Source organism: Aquarana catesbeiana, linkage group LG01, assembly GCF_042186555.1.
Source record: "Aquarana catesbeiana isolate 2022-GZ linkage group LG01, ASM4218655v1, whole genome shotgun sequence".
Classification (NCBI taxonomy): Eukaryota; Metazoa; Chordata; class Amphibia; order Anura; family Ranidae; genus Aquarana; species Aquarana catesbeiana.
This window is the reverse complement of record NC_133324.1, coordinates 510933594-510957810: the sequence shown is the minus strand read 5'-3', so window position 1 is coordinate 510957810 and position 24217 is coordinate 510933594. Positions and strand designations below refer to the sequence as shown.

Sequence of the window (24217 nt, the reverse complement as noted above, 5' to 3'; positions counted from 1 at the left end):
GCCATACTCCACCATACTCCGCAATACCCCGCCATACCCTGCCATGCTGAGCCATGCTCAGCTGTACTCGCCCTCTGTATGTGGCCAGGCTGTGGAAGTCTCACACATGGGGTATCGCCGTACTCAGGAGGAGCAGGAGAATCTATTTTGGGGTGTCATTTTTGGCATGTACATGTTATGTGGTAGAAATATTGTATAAATGGACAACTTTGTGTTAAAAAAAAAAAAAGCGTTTTAACCACTTCCCGCCCGCCGGCCGTCATACAACGTCCTTGACTTTGTGCGGAGATATCTGAATGATGGTTGCAGCTACAGGCATCATTCAGATATCAGCTTTTTCAGCCGGCGATTCCCTACACCATGAGAATGATCATAGCAGCTGTTCCACTGCTTGATCGTTCTTACGGGAGGCGAGAGGGGACGACCCCCTTCCCGCCGCCTTGCGGTGCTTCTACCGACTCACCGCTACGATCGAAGCCAGGATCTTTTTTTTTTTTTTTTTTTTAATTTCAGGCTTCCCAGCCTAGAGGTGAGATGTGGGGTCTTATTGACCCATATCTCACTGTAAAGAGGACCTGTCATGCCATATTCCTATTACAAGGATGTTTATATTCCTTGTAATAGGAATAAAAGTGGTCAAAAATTTTTTTTTTTGGGAATAAAGCAACAAACTAAAATAAATAAAGTAAAATGAACAATAAAAAAAAAAAAAAATTTTTAAAGCGCCCCTGTCCCTGTGTGCTCGCATGCAGAAGCGAACGCATATGTAAGTCCCGCCCACATATGAAAACGGTGTTCAAACCACACATGTGAGGTATCGCTGCGATCGGTAGAGCGAGAGCAATAATTTTGGCCCTAGACCTCCTCTGTAACTCAAAACATGTAACCAGTAAAAAATTTTAAAGCGTCGCCTATGGGGATTTTTGAGTAGCAAAGTTTGGCGCCATTCCACAAGCGCGTGCAATTTTGAAGGGTGACATGTTGGGTATCTATTTACTCGGCGTAACTTCATCTTTCACATTATGCAAAAACATTGGGCTAACTTTACTGTTTTGGTTTTTGTAAAGCACAAAACAGTTTTTTTTCCAAAAAAAACGCGTTAAAAAAATTGCTGCGCAAATACCGTGCGAGATAAAAAGTTGCAACGACCGCCATTGTATTCTCTAGGGTCTTTGCTAAAAAATCATATATAATGTTTTGGGGTTCTAAGTAATTTTCTAGCTAATAAATGATGATTTTTACATGTAGGAGAGAAATGTCAGAATTGGCCTGGGTGCTCCAGAATGCCTGAAGGTGCTCCCCTGCATGTTGGGCCTCTGTATGTGGCCACGCTGTGTAAAAGTCTCACACATGTGGTATCACCATACTCGGGAGTAATAGCAGAATGTGTTTTGTGGTGTAATATGTGGTATGCATATGCGGTCTGTGAGAAATACCCTGATAATATGACAATTTTGTGGAAAAAAAAAAAAGTAAAAAAAAAACCTTGATTTTGCAAAGAATTGTGGGAAAAAATGACAACTTCAAAAAACTCACCATGCATCTTTCTAAATACCTTGGAATGTCTTCTTTCCAAAAAGGGGTCATTTGGGGGGTATTTGTACTTTTCTGGCATGTTAGGGTTTCAAGAAATGAGATAGGCCGTCAGTACTTCAGGTGTGATCAATTTTCAGATATTCGCACCATAGCTTTTGGACTCTATACCTTTCAAAAAGACCAAATAATATCCACCGATTTGGGTTATTTTTACCAAAGATATGTAGCGGTATAAATTTTGGCCAAAATATATGAAGAAAAATTACTAATTTGCAAAATATTATAACAGAAATGAAGAAAAATGTATTTTTTTACAGATTTTTCGGTCTTTTTTCTTTTACGGCGCAAAAAATAAAGAACCCAGCAGTGATTAAATACCACCAAAAGAAAGCTCTATTTGTGTGAAAAAAAGGACAAAAATTTCATAAAGATACAGTGTTGCATGACTGAGTAATTGTCATTCAAAATGTGAGAGCACCAAAAGCTGAAAATTGGTCTGGTTAGGAAGGGGGTTTAAGTGCCCAGTTGTCAAGTGGTTAAGGTAAAAAAAAAAATAATTTTGGTTTGACTGGCCTCAAATTGCAAAGAAATGCCCAAAAGGCTGCTATTGAGCTGCACCATGAACGTCTCAAGCGACGTCAAGTCGCCATCCGACAGGAGGAGGTTGTCTATATATCTCCCCCAAAAGACTAGTTCAGGTTTCCTGTTGGTAAAAACAACGTCCTCCTCCCACTTAGCCATGGATTGCTGGATTTATGATTTAAAATGTTACGTTCCCTTTGGATTAAATGTGGACTGGGACGTAAATAGTTTTATTAACAATGGTTATGTAAATGTTTAATTTAGTTTCTCACTGTTAATGAGTATGTCTAATATGCCTTTTTTCCATATAGAGTGGGTGGTAGTTCTATTAATGTCTATTAGGTGGGGTGTTTTCACCTGCTGGATGCTCTCTTTATGGTTCATATTGAAGATTTTTAGGAATGTATTATAGGAATGTATTATATGTACATATATATATTTTTTAGTAACATAGTTTCTATTTTAGTAATATATTTTTTTATTACTATTGGGGATCCTCCAGCAATGTGAAATAGTATCCCCTTATAATTATCTCCGGGAGTGTGAGCACATATGAGATTGTGGGAGTCTCTTGCTTTCCACCTCTTAGTATGTTTATTTCCTGTTCTAGTCGGGGGGAGCGCAATTGCGGTCACGTGATGCGTTCCAGCCGACGATTTCTGGTAGATTCGATACCCAGAAGTTACATAAATAGGCGTTCTTGTGTAGGAAGGCCACTGCTCAGATGATGTCCCATTGGACGAAACGCGTCAGCCGAGCATAGGAGACACAATCACGCTAAGAGCCGCGGCGGTTCATGAATATATACATGCTAATGTTTTTTCTTCTTTGATGTAAGTATAATCTAAATAAATCGTTTTAACAATTTTATATGGGCTTTACTATGTGCTGCATCATTATTATTTTACTGGTGACATCATCCTCATGATTGAGAGTGATTACATGAGTGAGCCAGGTTACCTGAAGTCCTAGCCGACTTTCCCATCCAGAGAAGTGAATAATGGTGTTTGATGCAAGCCTTTCCAACAAGCTGCAACGGCGTGAGTCTTTCATGACTGAAATGTCTAGGTTTCATGCCTACCTAGACATTCTGGGGGGGTTTACTTAAACTGGTGAGCACAAAGTCTGGTGCAACTGTGCATAGTAACCAATCAGCTTCTACGTTTTATTTTCAAAGCTTAAAGTGATTCTAAAGTCTCGTTTTTTTTCTATTAAATTAACAAACATGTTATACTTACCTGCTCTGTGCAGGGGTTTTGCACAGAGCAACCCCAAGCCTCCTCTTCTCGGGTCCCTGGCTGTAGCTCCTGGCCCCTCCCTCCTGTCAAGTGCCCCCAAAGCAAGCAGTTTGCTATGGGGGCACTTGAACCAGGCTGCAGCTCTGTCTATCCTCTGTCATTCAGACACGGAGCTGTGGTTTGGCCCCACCCCCTCTGTCTCCTGATTGGCTAACTGAGTTTGATTGACAGCAGCGGAAGCCAATGACACTGCTGTGTCTGAGGAGGGAGAGTCCCGGACGGACGATTCACTTGTGAACATCGCTGGATAGAGATGGGGCTCAGGTAAGTATTGGGGGGCTGGGGGGGCTGCTGCACAGAGAATGCATTAAGATAAAAAACCTTCTGGCTGAGTTCACACCGCAGCATGGAGTGGCTCACAGCAGGGGTCCGGTGCACCCCTGTTCACCGTTTCACAGTTTCAGATCCGATTTCAGTCTGAATTTTTGTCTGAACTCGGACCTGAAACGGACCAGAAGAGGCACAGGACTCCTGTGCAATTGACACCAGAGCCGCTCCGGAGATGTGTGAACCAGCTACATAGAGAGCCGGTCACAGTCTCCCAACATGCGAATTGGATGCAATTTAACAAGCTGAAGTTAGAAGTTGATTGATTACTATGCACAGCTGCACTTGATTCTGTGTGCAACAGTTTTAGTAATTCTCCCCTGTGTGTGCAGTTTTTAAGTTTGCAGAAAGCACAAAAGTCCATTTAACATGATTTTCTATGGTACACATTCACATGTATGTGATTTTGTGTGTAATAGACTTCAATGGACCCTCACCAAAAATGCAAGTGTTGTGTTTTTACATGCGTTTTGCGTTTTTTTTTTTTTGTCTTCATAACAAACTGATTATAGTTGGTTGTTAAAGCGGAGTTCCAACCACATTATACACTCCTGACCATCCAACACTAATGTGTACCCTTTAAACTAATTGGCATTTTTTTTTTCTTTTTTGGGGCCACTTACTTAATTTCTTTTTTCACCTCCTCCTTAGTGGCCATGGACCCACACATCATTTCCAGCTTTGCAATGTCTCCTGGGAGATGTGTCATCAATTCCAGGGGGCAATAGGCAAACCCGACCTACAAGCTGTTATACTGCTCGTGCCGCACTGCGCATGCACGAGATCAGTAGGTGCATGCTGGGTAGCCAGCATGCACGGAATCCAGGAAGTAATACACTGCGGCTTCAGATGCCCACACAGGAGATGGCTGCGGCTTGCTGGGACTTTCTAAAGTAAGAAAACAACACTGCACATACACAAAATGGCCCTTAGTTTACAGGATACCTTTAGTAGATTACACTAAGCATCAATATTATAGGGATATGTTTATCTAAAAAGTTACATTTCGGCCGGAATACCGCTTTAAGGTTCCCCGCTGACAGCTGAGTGTAAAAACAAGAATTGGTGGTGTTCTATTGGATGGTGCCCGCTATCGAGAAGTGCCCGGGACGGTGCATATGCGCCATAGGGAGCATACCTATGATCAGCTGTTGCGATGGCGAGACGGCGCCTGCGCACAATAGCCAACGGAAGACATTTTTGTGTCAGATTGTGCCCCGTGCTGCCGAGGCGTGTTCATGACGGTGAGGGGCAGATTAGTACATGATGGGGGCGGAAAATTAAATCATGGGCAGTGCTGCAAAACACATCTTTTTCTGCTATTCTTCCTGGACGCTTGCGGGGCGTGTTTAGCCAACTGAAGGGCGTGTTTTTCTATCAGAAAAATATGTGTTTAGCAGCACTGCCCATCATTTAATAATCCGCCCCATCATATACAAATCCGTCCCTCACCGACATGAACACACCTCGCCAGCGCGGGGCACAATCTGACACAAAAATTTCTTCCGTTGGTTAATGTGCGCAGACACTGTCTCACCGTCACAACAGCTGATCGTAAAATGTTGTGGTGCTCCCTACGGCGCATGCGCGGAGCATGCGTCGTTCGTCCCAGGCACATCTCGATAGCAGCCACTATTCAATAGAGCACTGGCAATAAAAAAATCTGCAAAAAAACTACATGGGTCCCTCCCAATCCACACCAGGTCCTTCAGGTCTGGTATGGATTTTGAGGTGAACCCCACACCTAAATTTAAAAAAGAAATGGCATGGTGCCCCCCCCCAAAATCCATACTAGACCCTTTTTTGAGCATGAAGCCCGGCAGGTCAGGAAAGGGAGGGGACGAGCGAGTCCCACCTGAACCATACCAGGCCACATGCCCTCAACATGAGGGGGTGCTTTGGGGCAGGGGGGCTTAGCCCCCCAAAGCACCTTGTCCCCATAATGATGGGGAAAAGGGCCTCTTCCCCGACAACCCTGGCTTATTCAGGATCTGGAAGCCCCTTTAACAAGGGGGAGCCCAGATCCCACCTCCCCTATGTGAATGAGTATGGGGTAGATAGTATCCCTATCCATAGTACCCCTATCCATGGCGGGAGCCTTTAACATGAGCGGAGCTTTTTTTCTTTTTTTTCTGGTCGGCGGTGGCATCGCTTGTTGTGATTGTCAATGGATCTACACCGGGGGGACATTTTTTTTTTATTTTTTAATAAATGACTTGTCAAAAACTCATGCTTTACTCACTTTTTACACTTTTTTGGTGAATGGGTAGGGATATTATCTACCCCATACTCATTCACTTAGGGGGGCGAGATCTGGGGGCCCCCTTGTTAAACCCCCACAACCACCAGCCAGGGTTGTGGGGAAGAGGCCCTTGCCCCATCAACATGGGGACAAGGTGCTTTGGGGGGGCTGAGCCCCCCTGCCCCGAGGCACCCCCCCATATTGAGGGCATGTAGCCTGGTATGGTTCAGGAGGGGGGGCTTCTTGCTTGGCCCCTGCCTTTCCTGTCCTGCCAGGCTGCATGCTCGGATAAGGGTCTGGTATAGATTTTAGGGGGGACCCGGCGCCATTTTAAAAAAAAATTGCCATGGGATTCCCTTCAAAATCCATACAAGACCCGAAAGGCTTGGTATGGTTTGGGGGGGACCCCACACCATTTTTTCCTGATTTTCCTATTGCCGGCAATTCTTGTTTTTACATTCACCTGTCAGCAGGGAACCCTGCTGGCAGCTGATGACTCATTGGTTATTAAGGATGCGGCGGTCGCCTTTTCAGGTCCACTCCTTAACAACCAGCTATACACAATTTGTTATGGAGAGAAATAAAAAAAAACACAAAACGCATCCAAATGAAGTAAATATCGAGAAAAAACAGTCAGTGCAAAAACACCACCTAAGATAATCTAAGCAGCTGAACACTAAAGGCAAATATATAAACCCTTTCAAACATGTAAAAAATAAAAACAGTGCAGCGCTAATAAAATGATTTGTAAACTAAAACTATAGATGCATGACATAAGTCCATATAATCTTCTGTTACCCTCTACCCTCTTCCCAATAGCAATGGGCTCCGCTATGCGGAACCTACTATGTATCCTTTCTGCTCTGACAGCTACCACTACTGAGTGCAGACTGCCTTAAAGAGGTGCCCAATTTTCCATCCAAGATTCCATCCATAGCCACTTCTTGTGGTGAATGCCTGTGTGACCCATCTGTTAGCTCAGGGGTCCATTTTACAAGGTGAGCGGTTTGGCTAGTAGGTGGTGGGAGCACGGAATAAGGAGCACTTCAGTATTTGCATGAAGCACCCTTATCACCTCAGATGATTTTTCCTCTCTATCAAATCTAGGTTCACTTTCTTCCTAACAGAAGATTATATGGACTTATGTCATGCATCTATAGTTTTAGTTTACAAATCATTTTATTAGCGCTGCACTGTTTTTATTTTTTATTTTTTAAAACGCATGCAAAAACACATGTTCAAAAACGCACCTTAAAAATGCATCAAACGCAACCACATATATGTGAACTTAGGGTTAGAAACTGATTTCCCACTCAGAGAAACTGCCTTAACAACTGGATTTCATTGCTAATTTACATCATCTATCTCCTTTTATTGGTCAGCTAGGCAATCCCAACCTGAACCTGATTTAAGATTTCAGCTGGTCTGAAAGTATGATGGACAAATGGCAATTACACATATGGCTATTGTAAAATAATTGGGAAATACGTAATCATGTTCACAAATTTGCAATGTTGCTGATGTAAATCAGCTCAACATTGGAAAGTTAACACTGTCAGGTCTTTATTGCTGTCTGTGTTCCCATTAGGAAGATACATGTAATAAATAAATACATTCTCTCAGTTTGTCCTGGAGACCATTGTTACTGGCACTGAAAGTGAAAGAGAAAGCTAAATTTTAATTAGGTTGACACCAGAACTGGAAATAGTGAAATCTTTTAGAGGGAATTAAGCCATGTACAATTCTAGGAGTAGAACTGTACACATGCACATGTGGGGCTGCTTTTGCTGGAAACTAGCCATGCTGTCTTGCTCCATCTCCCTGACAGCTCACTAGGTAAAAAACAATGGAAAAAAGCCTGAAAAGAGAAAACGCCTCCCTGCTCCCATATCCCCTGCCCCCCCCCCCCCCGCACTTATTTTGCTGCCCTTTTTTTATATGAGGCTTTTTTGTCTTTCATTTTATTTTATGGTTAATTCAAAGTCAGTGGCTACTTTTATCTGCTACTCCATCCATTATGGCTGTTTTTCTTGCTACAAGGCTTCTCTTTAGAAATGTGCTTTTGTTTCAGGTAGTAGTACAATCTGCTCTTGGAGCTGCCTTATGGTTGCATCATTCCACTGCATCGCTTCAAAGGAACAAAAAAGTGCAAGAACATTGTGCAACTAATCCACCTCACAATTTTTCATTCACATTTACCACACATTTCTATCCCCATAGATAAAATAAATGTTAGGCATACCCCAGTTAGGCTTATTACCTTGATTCAAAACTGTCTCATTGCTGGCTGATTTTACACTGTTATTTCCTCTGCAGTATACTAATTTGTAATAGTAGTAATAAAGCCCCAGTGTGTGATCTTTGTCTCTAGTAAATTTTGACCTTAGCCTTGCCTATTAAAATTGCCCTGCAGCTGGCCTACACCGCTGTATTATCTGCAGTATCTTTTTTATTGTAGCAAAACACCTGCTGGAGTCTCCGGTACATTTTAGCTATATCTCCCTCAATAAAAAAATGTTGTGCTGCTGGGCAATTTTACACTGCTGTATCATCTGGGGTCTCTTAATTCTTAATGAGAGCTTGGTAGAAATTGGAAGTCGCAGTACAGTTTTTGCAGTGAGAACAGGGATGGTCACAGCAAACTACTGAACATTTTCTATTTGCCAGTCATAACAAGCCTATGCTATGCGTGATGACAAAGTATGGGGTCTATTTATAAGACATTTGCTTTGCGATTGTCTCAAAAATTGTGCAAGTTTAATGAACATTGCTAGTAATGTTTGTAATATGTGTTTGTTAGTTTCCTTGTTGCCTTTCACTGCCTGAATGTAAAATTCCCTAAAATTTGGTCCTAACAGGAAAATAGCTTTAAGTACCTTTGACAGCGAGAGTTAACATTTATCAATAGAGACTAGTCGAACACTATAGGCTAAGAATATTCAACCAGCAAGGGAAATAATATGAGGGAGACTTCTGCACTGTGTACAGTCTATAAAGAATATTGTGTAAATGGCCGACCAAATGGGTGTTAGGCCAATAGAACCTCCAGCTGCAGTGTGAAGTGAAATATTTAGCAGTGGTATTATTACCACTGCTAAATGTGACAGCTTTCTCCTAGTCGATTATCAAGAGCATTTAGACCAGCATCAGAGCAATGTCTTACTGCATGAGGCTACTGAGGGAGCGATTCCATAGGAACACACACAGGCATCAGTTTTAAAGATCCTTCCACCAACAATAAGGGGTTGATTTACTAAGGGGTTTGATTCTATATTTGACTGTTTCAAATACACAGAAGAATATATGTTCATTTTTGCTTCCAGGCCATCTGTTTACTGGCAAGACAAGCCAAAAATGTCTCCTACTTGTGGTAAGTCAAGTGTTTGTTATCTTCTCCATTATCGATCTCTAACTCCATGTTATCCATCTTTAACACACTTGTATCCCTCTAGGATGTGCATCTTTCTGCACATGCACAAAAGACAGCATATAAAAGGGCTTTATGTCAATATAGCTAGATACATAATCTAAGCACATTGAGGCTGACTTGCTAAAGAAATAGAGGACAATTACTTAGCAAAGTACGTGTCCACTGAGATTAGAATGGAGATAAGCTTGGGCGTCCTCCAAACTCATCTCTAGCCAAACTCTGAACTCATGTTCCTTTTTTATTCCAGTGAGCTGCAGGATGTGTCATTGCCACTTCACAGTTCACGTAAACAAAGAGGTAGGGTGCTGACTGGGAATGACCACAGCTCATTGGAGTAATGACGTCACTGTGGTTACCCAATGAAGATGGCCAAAGACCAGCATGCTGGCCTCAGAATGGGATAGGTAGCATTGAAGGAGAGGTAAGTTTAGCTCCGATTTAAGGTGTCCTTTTATGAAACTGTGGTAAAATACCGCTATTCAGTTCTCAGGCATTCTCAGAGGAGATCGCTCTCCTCTGAGTGCCTGTTTATGTTGGTCTGTAGCTCGCTTCTCATGTTGAGTTGAGAAGCGATCTACAAACGCCAGGAACTACTGAGAACGGCTCCTCTCACTGTAATCTCGCGTGATGTAGCGGGATTACAGTAATAGGAAGTGTAAAATACTAAAGTTGAACACGAATCAGCACACATTATTCCCCAACATATTAATAAAATAATAAAGTTAAATTCCCCCTACACAATATACATTAACCTAATTATTAAAAAACATTGTTTTTATCAATATTTAAAGATCATACATGTGCCTATTTAAATGTGAATGGTGTATAGTAAATGAATATAATCCACATATGTAATGCAGCTATACACCATTCATAAAAAAGGAAAATACATCTATAATCATTAAAAAATAAATTTAATAAACTATACCAATATAAATATTTATTAATAAATTAAAATAAATTAAAATAAAATATATTTCATAATTGATAAATACCCGTATAACTGTAATAGAACATGCCATGGGTAAAACCATATTTCAGGGTTTACAAAATTTTATTTACTAATAAATTAAAAAAAATAAAAATGATATAAAAATGACATTAATAATAGCATTTAAATGCAGGTAGAATAATATATATACATATATATATATTTATATATATATATATATATATATATATATATATATATATATAAAAAGAATCGTTAACAGTTATTTACAATATATATATATTTTATGTCAAACAAACCCCCCTATATCTCACATTTTTGAAAATATTTTATCATATCTTTTCATGTGACAACACTGAATAAATGAAACACTACAATGTAAAGTAGTGAGTGTACAGCTTGTATAACAGTGAAAATTTGCTGTCCCCTCGAAATACCTCAACACACAGCCGTTATTGTCTAAACCGCTGAAAAGAAAAGTGAGTAGACCCCTAAATGAAAATGTCCAAATTGGGCCCAAAGTGTCAATATTTTGTGTGGCTACCATTATTTTCCAGCACTGCCTTAACCCTCTTGGGCATTTTCTTTTGAAAGGAAATGCTCTTTTTATGGAAAAAGTTTTTCGTTTGTTCTTGTGAGGAGACAAATGCACCTGTTAACAATCAGCCGTTCCAACCACTTTAAATGATGAAAATTGATTAGTTGAAAACATGTTACTAGATGTGGATTAATTGATTCCAGCCTGATTGAATATAACTAATTATCTTGTGTGTATATATACCATGTGATGTATGTAACCAATTGCAATCATACGATTGTGAGAAAGGGCGTTATCTGTCAAAGCCCGAAACGACGCAGCCAGCTGCATCTGGTGTTTGTTCGATGTCTTTGATACTCATGTAATTTATTACGGAAATAAATTATTTGTGCAGCAATGCCTGCTTTTCGTTTCTATACATATGTATATACACTATAATTTCCTAACCTGCTGGTTTTGAGGTGTGTAATGGTGGGGAAGATGTGCTCTGACTGTTCGGTGAAAGAAAGAAGTTAAAAGACTTCCTGCGTTCTCCAGAATACTCAGTCAGCTTTGCACTTCTCTCTCTGATTCTCCACCTCTGAGATGGTGAATCAGAAAGTAAGAATTCTGCCACAGATTGCCAGTGAGGTGCTGAGATTGCACCTTCATACACTAGCCGTTTCTGTGACAGTCAGTTACAGATTCTCACTGTGCTGCAATAATCAGTGGAGAACATGTTCTCCGCTGATTACCTCAGTTTCATACACTGGTAATGACCTGAGATAAGCGGCGAGACTTGGGATCGCCGCTGATCTCAGTTTCATAAAAGGACACCTTAGTGTTATTTCTGTGGTATATTGTGGCCCTAGCAGGGCTTTAGTTACACAATAAGCTAACCTAGACACACCAGCATAATGGCATCTTTTTGCAAACTTTCATCATCACCTTTTATAATGCTAGTTGCAATAATTATAGCTATTCAAGGATTTGATTTATACTCACTATTTTATGTTGTGCAACTGTACAGACCAATAAACAAGAAGGAGAGTTGCTATTTTATGACTGAACTACAGTGAGTGGTTTGACTCTTCTAAATATCCCCTGCACCCCCTTCCCCTTTTCCTAAATCTAGCCACAAATGGCCAGAAATGCTAAGACGATTGAGACAAGTGGAATAAAACAAGAAAAAAAAAATGCCAGTTTGCCTTTTCTAATCTTGCTGACCTAGACACTGGCCCACAAGTGCCATGACTAAGGGATGTGCCATATTGTGAGGCTCCTTAAATTAACATTACACTACCCACAAACCTTTCTCGCAAATGACCAGACGACACAATACTCACTTTTTTGGAGTCGAATGGCCATAGCAGCCTTTTTATTACAACAAAATAAAAATTTCCAAACATATAACTTAATGCATATAAAACAATTTTAATAACATTAACCAATATACATCTTTATCAACTTTTTTGATCTAGAGATCTTTGAAGGCCAAGTATAAATTCCACAAACTAGTTGTATCGGTACACCCATGAAAAGGCCCCACGCCGTGCATTACGCAAGCTCAGGGACAACCAGCTACTTCCTTCCAGATACAACCATTAAATCCCATTCTAAGGGAAAGGTCGCCCATACCTCCGTATGGGCCCAACCCTCTCCCAAAACTCCATTATTTTCAGCACCACCTTCAAAGACCCCATAGACCTCCCGCTGCTACGACATGAACAGAAAAAACCCTCCTTAACCTTACAAAACCCACAGAAAACACAAATGCCCAATAAAATACCCCAACTAATCCTCCATCCAACACCTCAAACTTTAATTAAAAAAGGGGAGGGAGGGCGGGAAATTACCTCTCCCCCAGGACTTTCTCTCCCTACTGCGTGCCTCACCTAAAGCTCTTCCCCCCAAAATTAACTAAAACTCCCCCCCACTGTCCTTCCCCCTGAAACCTATGCCTCCGCCTCACTGTCCCCACCCCAGTCATGCTGGCCCTCCCCCAAGTTTCACATGTCTCCAGGCCATTACTTGACTAAGGGATGTGCCATATTGTGAGGCTCCTTAAATTAACATTACACTACCCATCAACATTTCTCGCAAATGACCAGACGACGCAATGCTCACTTTTTTGGAGTCGAATGGCCATAGCAACAAAATAAAATTTTCCAACAATTTCCAAACATACAGTATAACTTAATGCATATAAAACAATTTTAATAACATTAACCAATATACTGTACATCTTTATCAACTTTTTTGATCTAGAGATCTTTGAAGGCCAAGTATAAATTCCACAAACTAGTTGTATCGGTACACCAATGAAAAGGCCCCACGCCCTGCATTACGCAAGCTCAGGGACAACCAGCTACTTCCTTCCAGATACAACCATTAAATCCCATTGTAAGAGAAAGGTCGCCCATACCTCCGTATGGGCCCAACCCTCTCCCAAAACTCCATTATTTTCAGCACCACCTTCAAAGACCCCATAGACCTCCCGCCACAGCACACACACGTGACACCTTACGTGCGTGTCGCCCTCCACACCCGAACCGCCCGCTGCAAACCATCTTGCAAACCCAGCTGCCACAGGTCAATACCTATAGCATTCAGGTGCACACCATCTGAGCGTAAAAAACGCCATGTTTCCTCCTCCAAGTCCCGGTGGCAAACCGCTAAACCCCCATTCCTTATAAAAAACTTTGTGACCGCTTTATTCACTTTGACCCAGGCTCTGTTCAAACCTGCAACAGAGCGAGCCAAACGCCACGCCGTTCTGGCCACAATATCCAACCATACAAAAATCGTCTCTGGGAAAAATGATTGGAGCCGCAGCAAATCAAATTTGATGTCCCTGATCAATTCCCTGGCACACTGTAAACCCAGGTCATTACCCCCCACATGCAATAAAACCACATCAGGGGGGCGGTCCAATCTAGCGAACCTTTGCATTTCCGGTACCACCCTGGACCACAGCATGCCCAGGAATCCAATCCATCGCACTATCCCTTCCTCCCCCGACAAACCCAACAACCTGCCATCCTTCCTAACATCTGCCCTCCTGGCCCGCCAATACACATACGAGTGTCCAAGTATCCACACCAGGCAGGTTGCTGAATCTGAAAGAAAAGAAACAGAAAAGAGGGATAGGGAAAGTTAAAAACACACCATCCTGTTCCCCAATAACTGACCCGCTTGCAACCTAAAATGTAATAGAAGAAAAAATTGGGGAGAGAGAGAGAGGAGCCCCAACAGTAACCCCCCAACCCCCCCCCCCCCCCCCCGTGACATAAAAATTCTCCCTTTTTTTTTTTTTTTTTAATTGTTACAATAAATTTGGTCGAACGTATAATTGAAACCTCGATGATTCCCAACGTCCAATACGCTGTACCACCTTATCATCCAAACCCCGCCGTACCGCCTCGGTAGCCGCACCGATGCGAAACGAGTGAGAAGAATAATTTTTTGCCTCCAAACCCGCAGCCCCCAAACATTTTCTGAAAACCGCTTGAAATTGAAAACGGGACACAACTGTCCCATCTTCATGACGGAAGAAAATCCCCCCGCCGCTCGGCCTAATTTTGCAAAACTCCCCCACAGCCACCACCGGACATATCGGGGAGCCCGGAATCAACCTCAACTCCACCTAAGCCCCTTTTCCCAATTGATCAGTCTTGGATCTTCTTAGGAACACCCCCATCGCATCCCCTTGCACCCACACATCATGAACATCCAGACCCCCGTCCCCTTTTTTATTCCTGCTCACCAGCTCACCCACCCGAAAAAGCCCCGAAAAAAGCCAAGGTAAACACGGCCCGAAACAACACCCACTCAAAACAAGACACACAAACCCTTTCCAACTGTTCCACTACCTCCCCCAAAACCACGAAAGACACTGGGCGTCTGGTATCAGCTGCCGTTCGACCAGCGCGATATCTACGCATAGCACGCCGAACCATAAAAGCCTTAGTAGCATCTCGTTGACCTGCCAACTGAAACATAAAGGCCAACCCAGCCAACTTACGGGACATAGAAGCCAATATCCCGCTCTCGAAATTCCGACCTATAAAATAAAGCAGCATATGCACTCTACCTTCCTCATCCGCACAGTCTCCTACCTCTCGCACCAAATCATCCCATTCCAACCACACCTTGCTGTATGCCTGCCAGGTAGCTGCAGAAACCGAACTACGGATCAATAATTGCTCAGTGGCAAAACGACGCTCCATAACCTCTCGGGGCAAGGAATCCCATGTGCATCCGCTTCCGGCGCCAGTTGACGAAAACTGTCCCACTGGAAACGAGATAACACATCAGCCACTGAGTTATCAATGCCCGTAACATGCACAGCAGTCACAAAACAGTTAATACATAAACAAAGCAAAACCAAATAACCTTACAACCGTCGGGGACGACGCAGTATTATTATTGATAGCCTGTATCACCCCCAGATTATCGCAATGAAAACACACACGGCGATTCCGAAATTCTTCCCCCCACAGCTCCACTGCCAGCACTATGGGAAACAGCTCCAACACCGCCAAATTGCAAACTAATCCATCCTTCCTCCAGGATTCCGGCCATTCCCCAGCGCTCCACCTCCCTTGGTAAAAAACCCCAAATCCTCCAGAACCTGCCGCATCCGTAAACAATTCCAAGTCAACATTGGAAACTACCCTTTCCAACCACAGAGAGCGTCCATTATAAGACGCTAGAAAAGAATCCCACACCTTCAAATCCTCCTTTAGATCCAGCCCGAGACGAATGTAATGATGCGGAGCACGGATACCGGCCGTGGCTGCCGCCAGGCGCCTGCAGAAAACACGCCCCATGGGCATGAGGCGGCAAGCAAAATTCAACTTGCCAAGCAGGGATTGTAAAGCTCGAAGCTGAATCTTCCGAACCCTTAAAGCCCCAGCCACCTCCTGCCTCAAACCTTCCAGTTTGTCCAAGGACAAACGGCACTCCATGGCCACCGTATCAATAACGATACCCAAAAAACACAACTCCGTAGCTGGACCCGCCGTCTTATCTTCTGCCAACGGCACCCCAAAATTTCAAAACAGATGTTGAATTGTGTCCAACAGTGACACACATACCGTGCTCCCTGCAGGCCCTATACACAAAAAAATCATCCAAATAATGGATGACGGATGACAGGCCAGACACATCCCGAACTGCTCATTCCAAAAAAGAGCTAAACTGCTCGAACAAAGAACATGTGATAGCACACCCCATGAGCAAACACCGATCAACAAAAGATTGACCCTGCCACCGACATCCCAACAAACGGCAGCAATCAGGGTGAACGGGCAAGAGGCGAAAAGCAGCCTCTATATCCGTTTTCGCTAATAAGGCCCCTTTTCCCAAACGCTGAACCCAGGCGACTGCCGTATCAAACGACGTATAGGACACCATACAGAGGCCTGGATCAATAGAATCATTCACTGATCCCCCCCCACGGGTGGGACAAATGATGAATGAGCCGAAATGTATTCGTCTTCTTCTTGGAACAACACCCAAAGGGGATATAACCAAATCGGGTACCGGCGAAAACTCAAACGGGCCGGCCATCCGATCCAACGAAACTTCTTTCAACAATTTTTCCGTAACTACCCCAGGGTGTTCCTTAGCCGACTTTAGATTATCCGCCATCGGCGGAATCACCTGAAGCCAGCTATGCAATTTGAACCCCTCCGTAAACCCTAACTCCAAAAGCGCAGCCGCATCCCGATCAGGATAACGCCTTAGAAAAGGAACCATCCTTTTTACCATCAATGGCGTCCTCCCTTTTTCCAACATCCCCACCTTTTCCACGTCCCTGTTTAAAGCACCTGGGACTGGGAATGTGAACCCCCACACGCGGAACACTCATGCCGGAAACGACACTTGGCTCCGAACTTACATGTGCCTGCATTAAATTGCAGCAGAAACCCATGCGACTACCGGCCGGTTGTCCGGCAGCGCCCGAACCCCCGCCCCACCTTGAAAGGGAGGTACCGCACTTCTCGGAGAGGACATAAGCTTCATCCAAAGACTAATGTCCTTATGGTCCCACCGCAAAGCAGGGCAGACCGCCTTCCTCTGCCTGAACTGCTCATCATAGCGCAGCCAAGCCGTCCCCCCATACACCCTTTGTGCTTCCCCGATTGAATCAAGGTAGCAAAAGAGCGGCGAGCAGTTTTCCGGCGCTTTTTCCCCAATCACGCTCGCCAAAATCGCAAACGCTTGCAACCAGTTTGCAAACGTGCGTGCAATCAATCTGTAACGCCACTTTTCCTCCTCCTCTTTTTTGCTCTCGTCAGGTTTAACTTTGTCCAAGTTAAACTTTTCTAAGGGGAGCAAAGAGAAAATTTCAACATACTCACCTTTCCAAATGCGCTCCTTTACCTCAGTCTTCAAATGAGCACCCAAGGGGCCCTCAAAACAGACGTACACTTCGCACTTGGCGGCGTCCGCCAAGTGCACCCCATCTAAGCCCGCTGTCCCTTTTCCAACCGCCACAACATCACTGGCCGCCGCCGTTGCACCCGCCCCCACCACCAGCACTGCCGGCGGGACCACCGGATTGGCCACCCCTACAGCATTTGTACTTCCGGCCAACACCTCAGGGGCCGGCCCAGCCTGCCCTGCACCAGGCCCCCTGCAGCCCATGCCGCCACAGGGGAAGCATCCGCTACCGGCCGTGTACCAGCCTCACAGCGCGCCAACACCTCACGCAACCCCGCCAACAAAGTGTGCACCACCCCCACTTCACACGCACCCGGTACACCCACGGACAGCGAACCACTACCCTGACCTAAACCGCCAGCACCAACCACTGGACCCACGGCTCCCCCAGTACCCCCGTCCCTGCCCCCCGAAGCCCCCTTGCTAAGGACAGGAGAAGAAAAAGAAACAGAAAGGTTCTCACCTGGCTGTTGCTGCCGCACCGGACATCCAGCCGTGTCGCCCGTTCCACATGCCGCCTCTTGGATCGTGCTCTCCTCCTGTTTGTCCAACTCTCCCTCCGACAGACTGTCTTGGGAACTCCCGGCCCCTCTGTGAGCAGTGTCTGTAGGCCGCACCGTCGGATTCCTCGTCGCTGCCGAGCACCCTGTAGTGACGACCTCACCATGCGCCGCACCAATCTGCATCTCAGGTTCCCGATGGCTGCCACGCAGAGCTGCAGGCCAGGCAGAAGAAGCCCGCTTAGCCGCCAATCCGGACCGCACATCGCCCTGGTCCCCACGATGCCGCTGTGCTATATCTGCCGTCCTCCTCCTCCCTCTCCCTTCAGGATTACAGGTCCCGGCTGATCCATGTGACTGGCCAGCACCCGTTGAGGCATCTCTCCCCCGCCGAGCCGCCCTCCGCTCAGGTGTAGAACCCAGAGAGGCGGCCGCCATCTTTCTGTTATCCAGGGGGGGGAGCAGGGCCAGCCGACAGGCTCCCCCCCGAGGCCGCCATGTTTGAGGATTCCTCCTGGCCACTCCACCATCCACTGCCTGCTTCTTCTTGGCAGGCGGCGCCTCCTCCTGTACCGCGCCGCCGCTCCGATCCCTGGCACACTCCAGCGGCGGACTAAAACACTCAGGAGGCCTAGACCTCCTAGCACGTGACCGCTCCGGAGGAGGGGGGCTGACGGGCGCGCTGGAGGGTGCCTGGCTGGGGGCCTGCAGCAAGCTAGAAACTGTAGCCTGCAGCCAGTCAGCACCTCTCGCCGCCGTCTCTTCCCACAACCGCTGAAATAGCCGCTCCAAGTCCCCCATGGTCAGTGCTCTAAAAAACTCGGGATCGCAATCAGAAATTACCTCTCCCCCAGGACTTTGTCTCCCTACTGCATGCCTCACCTAAAGCTCCTCCCCCCAAAATTAACTAAAACTCCCCCCACTGTCCTTCCTCCTGAAACCTATGCTTCCACCTCACTGTCCCCAACCCAGTCATGCTGGCCCTCCCCCAAGTTCCACATGTCTCTGGGCCATTACTTTATAGTAAATCCAGCCCTGGCCCCAGGCAATAATTACTGAAGCCCTGTATGCAAACGGTCCAAATGTATACATGCACTATGCACACCTTGAAGTTTTTTCTGCTTTTACCTACATTTTTTGACTAAATTAAAATACATTTGAAGCTTTGGGCAGCAGCCTGTACATAGCAGATGTGTTGACAGAAGTGATGACTAACAAAGCTGTAAATATGTATTTCCACTAAAAGACAACATGCCAATCTCCTTTTATTATTTGTTTTCAACAGGTCTGACAGCAAGACAGGAGGAGCTGGCAAAGCACAAAACAGTGAGCAATATGTATAAAGAAGACAGGTAATACGAACAGCCATGGGAGCTGGATAATGAATTTAGGACAGTGTGGCTAATTTACTAAAGGAGTTGGGATTCTTCACTCAATAAATTGAAAAAAGATTGACTTTAATTATTCAATTGTGTGAACAGCAAGTTCCTGTGTTTTTTTATTTTTATTTTGGCTGAACATGATTGGGTATTCAAAATTTGCACAGCTATAATTTATCGAGTGAAGATTCTCAACTATTTTGGTAAATCTTTGTCAATGTGTCAAATTGCTATAGCTGAGTTACAAAGGAGAGATTGTAGTGCTTTATGACTGAGAGACTGGGTGATTGTTAGAAAATATGTGTGTATTGAATATTGTTCCGTTCAATAGAGATAAGTTTGCACCATCTGTTACTGCATTTGAGAAGCTTTCTTGACATGCATAGAATGGTGGATGAACATATTTATAGGAAAGGAGATCTCTGGAAACAAATTGATACTCTTATTGTATTTTTTTTTTTTTACAGACCATCTCCTATTTGGCCTGTTACCCCAAAAGCACTGCAAGCTGTCCCTTCCCCACGAGTGGAGAGACTTGCAGAGCCAAAGAATGTTAGTCAGTACTGGATGGAAGACCGATCTGTATACAGTATTGTAAGTGCATGGTCTACTAGCATTTTATGAAATATAGGCTCAATTCACAAAACTTTATCACCAGGATAAGGATTTTTATTTTGAGTTTTGACTGTACATTAGGAATCTATCAGCTGTAACATGAACCTTATCCTAGTGTTTTTAGCTTTGTGATCCCTATATGCAGGGCTGGATTTCTAACACCAGACACTGCAAGCCCACAACTTTTGGCTCCATAAGAAACTTCCAGGATCAGATCTTTTATTTAGGACATTTCCTGGTTTTCCAGGTCTTGACCTCTTCACAACCAAGGTCAAAACAAATCTTAACGCCCAAACCCAATTTTACAGCTTTGACATGTGTTAGTATAACTTTACATATCTACAAAAATTAGGAGATCACCGGGATAACTACCCCGGGACCCTACAATGATGGACTATAACAGCCACAGAATGGAGACAAAAAATATAAGTTCTTTATTATCAAATAGATTAAAAAAGGATTTTTTTTTTTTTAAAGCAAGAAAAGTATCCCACTAGGGGAAAAGCATTCACATCCAAAATATATAGCATAAAACCAATATCAACAATTGAGAACAATACAGTCCATACAGTAGTATAGATTGATGCTGTCTGTCTGCACATTCGACACAAACTTGGCTTCTTCAGGACCCAGACAATGACAGATTTAAGGGTTACCTAGAACAATACATTGTTAATAACATGCTTGAATGATTACATGATTTGAATATATAATGCATCATGTGCTCCTACCAATGTGACCCAAGAAAGGACAATCCAGCCCAAGCACCTGGGGCAGGCGTAGAAGTAATCGACAACCAAAACAACGCTGAAGATGTAAAAGGACAGCCGTCCTGGGTAAAGAAATGTATCATATAAATAAAGAACCAAATTGCAATATATATGTATACACATGGTGAGCAGGAGAGTGAGCAATCGACTTACTACATTTGCTTGCTCACTCTCCTGCTCACCATGTGTATACATGAACTTGCATCAAAGTTGCGCCGAAGTTGCACCAAAGTCATACCATGTCGCCTGGAAAAGTCGCACTGTAAATTGCGTGACTTTCAGGTTGCAGCAGTGTGAACCAAGCCTAAGACCCCATTCACACAGGGACGACTTGTCAGGCGACCTAGTCGCCTGACAAGTCGCCTCCCGTTCTGCACTATGGAGCCGTTCTAAGGGGAGCGACGCAAGTCGCTCCGACTTAGAAAAAGGTTCCTGTACGACTTCGGGGGCGACTTGGGGCGACTTGCATAGACTTCTATGCAGAAGTCGTTTTGCAAGTCGCCCGGGCATTCGTTTGCAGGTCGCCTCGCTGAGGCGACCTGCAAGTCGTGTTGCCCCTGTGTGAATGGGGTCTAAAGCTGGCCATACACTTATAGATTATCTGCAGATTTTCTATGGTTAGATGGAAAAATTGCAACACATTTCTCCATGTTCGCTAAACTGTGTGGATGTAGGAATCTCCCACTTTTTCCATCTAACCATAGAAAATCTGCAGATAATCTATAGGTGTATGGCCAGCTTAAGGGGTTGATTTACTAAAACTGGAGCATTCAAAATCTGGTGCAGCTGTGCATGGTAACCAATCAGTTTCTAACTGCAGCTTGTTCAATTAAGCTTTGGCAATAAAACCTAGAAGCTGATTGGTTTCTATGTACAACTGCACCAGATTCTGAGTGCATCAGTTTTAGTAAGGCTGGCCATACATCTATAGATTATCTGCAGATTTTCTATGGTTAGATGGAAAAAGTGGGAGATTCCTCCATCCACACAGTTTAGCGAACATGGAGAGATCTGTTGCACATTTTCTATCTAACCATAGAAAATCTGCAGATAATCTATAGGTGTATTGCCAGCTTTACTCTCCCCCTTACTGACTCTAACTGGCACACTGTGATTGCTTTATTAAACCTGGAGAGTGCAAAATCTGGTGCAGCCCTGCATAGAAACCAATCAGCGTTCAGTTTTTTTTTAATAAGGTAAAGATAAAAGATAATTGGCTACCATGCACAGCTGCCCCAGATTTTGTACTCTCTAGTCTTAGTAAATCAACCCCACTGCCGCTAACACTCACTAAACTAGATCACTAAACTAGATCAAGCCCCCTCACTAAAGGAGAAGTCTGTTGTCTCTTTTCCTTATACAGGGAACGGTTATAGAATGAATGAACGCTATGATAGCAAATTACAGCGATCATGTGATCGAGAGCCTGTTCTTCTGGCTTATTAGTATGAGACCCCAAGCTATGACTGACAGTTTGGTCTCAGTGCTGGGAGTTTGTAATTGAGTACAAGCAGAGGAGCACATACTGTATATCTGGTGCCCAGGAATAAAGCCCACTAGATGTCGCATATATGTGTTATGCGGTCATAAAGGCTCTACATATTGTGATAATGTGTAAATAACCTTACATAAAATGACTATTCCAACTAATGGTGAAAACTAATATGCGATCAATACAGGGAAAATCTGCCTTTTTGCCTCTGCTGGCTATAGGTACATGCCTAATAGTAAATCCAACCTAATTACATGTTATATTGTAAATTTAGAATAATCACTTGCAGCCATTGGTGATTCCATATTTGTTACAGGTAACTGAAGAAGCTAAGAGAGCTTCTGCTAGTGCACGCATTGTTCAGCTAGCCAAGCCAAAGAACCATACAGGCAATGTGATGCCCAGCAGACCAGCAAGTCATCAAGATGAAGAAAAAGAAAGCCCCAGATCTAATAAAACAGTGACTGCTTCAGCTAGAACAGAAGAGTTAGCAGGTAATGTATATATTAATAGACAGAACACATCCCAGCATTGGACCGGCATTCTGTCTATCACAGGCACGGGTCAGGAGGAGGCGGGGCTGTGTCGAGCAGGGTGGAGACAATTGTAATGTAAGCTGTAACAGCGTGCTATCCTGCTCTGTGATCCGGCAGCTCTCCTCTTTCTCCAGTCATGCATTCCTCTGGCCAAGTGAGGCTGCAATAGTGGGCACAGTGAGGCTGCAATAGTGGGTACAGTGTGGCTGCGTTGAGGGGCACAGGTGAGGCTGCACTGATAAAGTTGTTGGTAATATTTATTTTGTAACTTAATTCTGCATAAAACATTTAAGTGTCATTTCATGAGATAATTTATTAAGGGCGTGTTTAGGAGCAGAATTAGGGGCGGGGCAGGGTAGGGGCTGGGCGGGGCACTGGTGGCGAGTAACCCTTAAGACCTGGCTAGTAGCTCAGGACTTGACATTTTGAGTCCTGAGATATATATATATATAGATTGCGCTCTCCTCCCCTACGCTCTAGCAGTGGGCTGTCCTTCAGTGTCCTCACAATCGATGCAGGGTTATGGGCCATGCATTGGACATTTGACTTAAAGGAGAAGTACAGCCAAAGCTCAATTTTCTAGCACAAAATACTGATTGTTACATGTAAACATGTTACATGTAAAGTTCCAGAAAAGGCTTAGTCTTTAAGTGGTTAAAGCCAAACTAAAGGGAGGATACTTACCTTCCCAATGCTAGCGCCAGCATCTTCTTCTGTGTGCCGGGTTTTGGCCATCTTCATTGATCACCGCAAGATAAGCTCACTTCTGCGCAAGCACAGTAACACACAGCATAGGCCTGGCCAATGTAAGGTGAGCTGTGCATGCGGAAGCTCAGGTTACAGTCCAGGGATCACTGTGACCTAGAGGGCTGAACGGCCGCACTCCGCTTTGTCGGCGCTGCCCATTGATTTCAATGGGCAGGGGCGCTTTAGGAACGGTGTATACAACGCTCCTAAAGCTCCTGAAAGAAGCTGCTTACAGGACTTTTTTGAGCGTCCTGCCAGCGCACCACTCCAGTGTGAAAGCCCTTGGGCTTTCACACGAGTGAGAAGAGAGGCGCTTTACAGGTGCTGTTTTTCGCGCCTGTAAAGCGCCCAGTGTGTAAGGGTAGAAAATTGAAGAAAACAGCTGAATGGCCGCACTACGAATGAACTGGCTATGATTAAGCATCTATATTGATGTGAATTGCGTTAGCCATCTGTACCTTTCATCACCATGGTGTAAGAGATTTTGGATCTTCTACACTGTTTTGCCACGAATAAAAGGTGTTATTCGGCCGTTCAGCTGTTTTCTTCAATTTTCTACACCATTGCAGAGCCTGCACCTGAAGTTGTGAGTGGGGAGGGCAGTTATTAGAGACACCAACACTCTTGGATCAGCATCGCTACCTCATATCAGTGTTAAAGGGGTCTAAGACTGGACAATAGCCAACCTTACTAAGCAGTGTTCATAAAAATTGGAAGAAGGAAAAAACTGAAATCAGGTTAGAATTTTCTAGAGGACCTGGTAAAACTGAATTAGGGATGTGATTGCATGCTAGGGGCAACACATATAGTTTTTCCTTTTCCTGTCTTTATAATTTTGGCAACC

At 44.1% G+C, this 24217-nt stretch overlaps 1 protein-coding gene across 1 annotated transcript in view; it reads left to right on the top strand.

The window, feature by feature from the left end:
* Positions 1-24217, top strand: part of SPMAP2 (sperm microtubule associated protein 2) — a 73379-nt gene that overhangs the window by 44370 nt on the left and 4792 nt on the right. Inside the window, exons 3-6 of the mRNA XM_073592200.1 lie at positions 9309-9355; positions 19120-19186; positions 19681-19807; positions 22407-22584. Of these exons, the coding sequence (XP_073448301.1) occupies positions 9309-9355; positions 19120-19186; positions 19681-19807; positions 22407-22584 (419 nt within the window). The remainder of the gene's footprint in view (positions 1-9308; positions 9356-19119; positions 19187-19680; positions 19808-22406; positions 22585-24217) is intronic.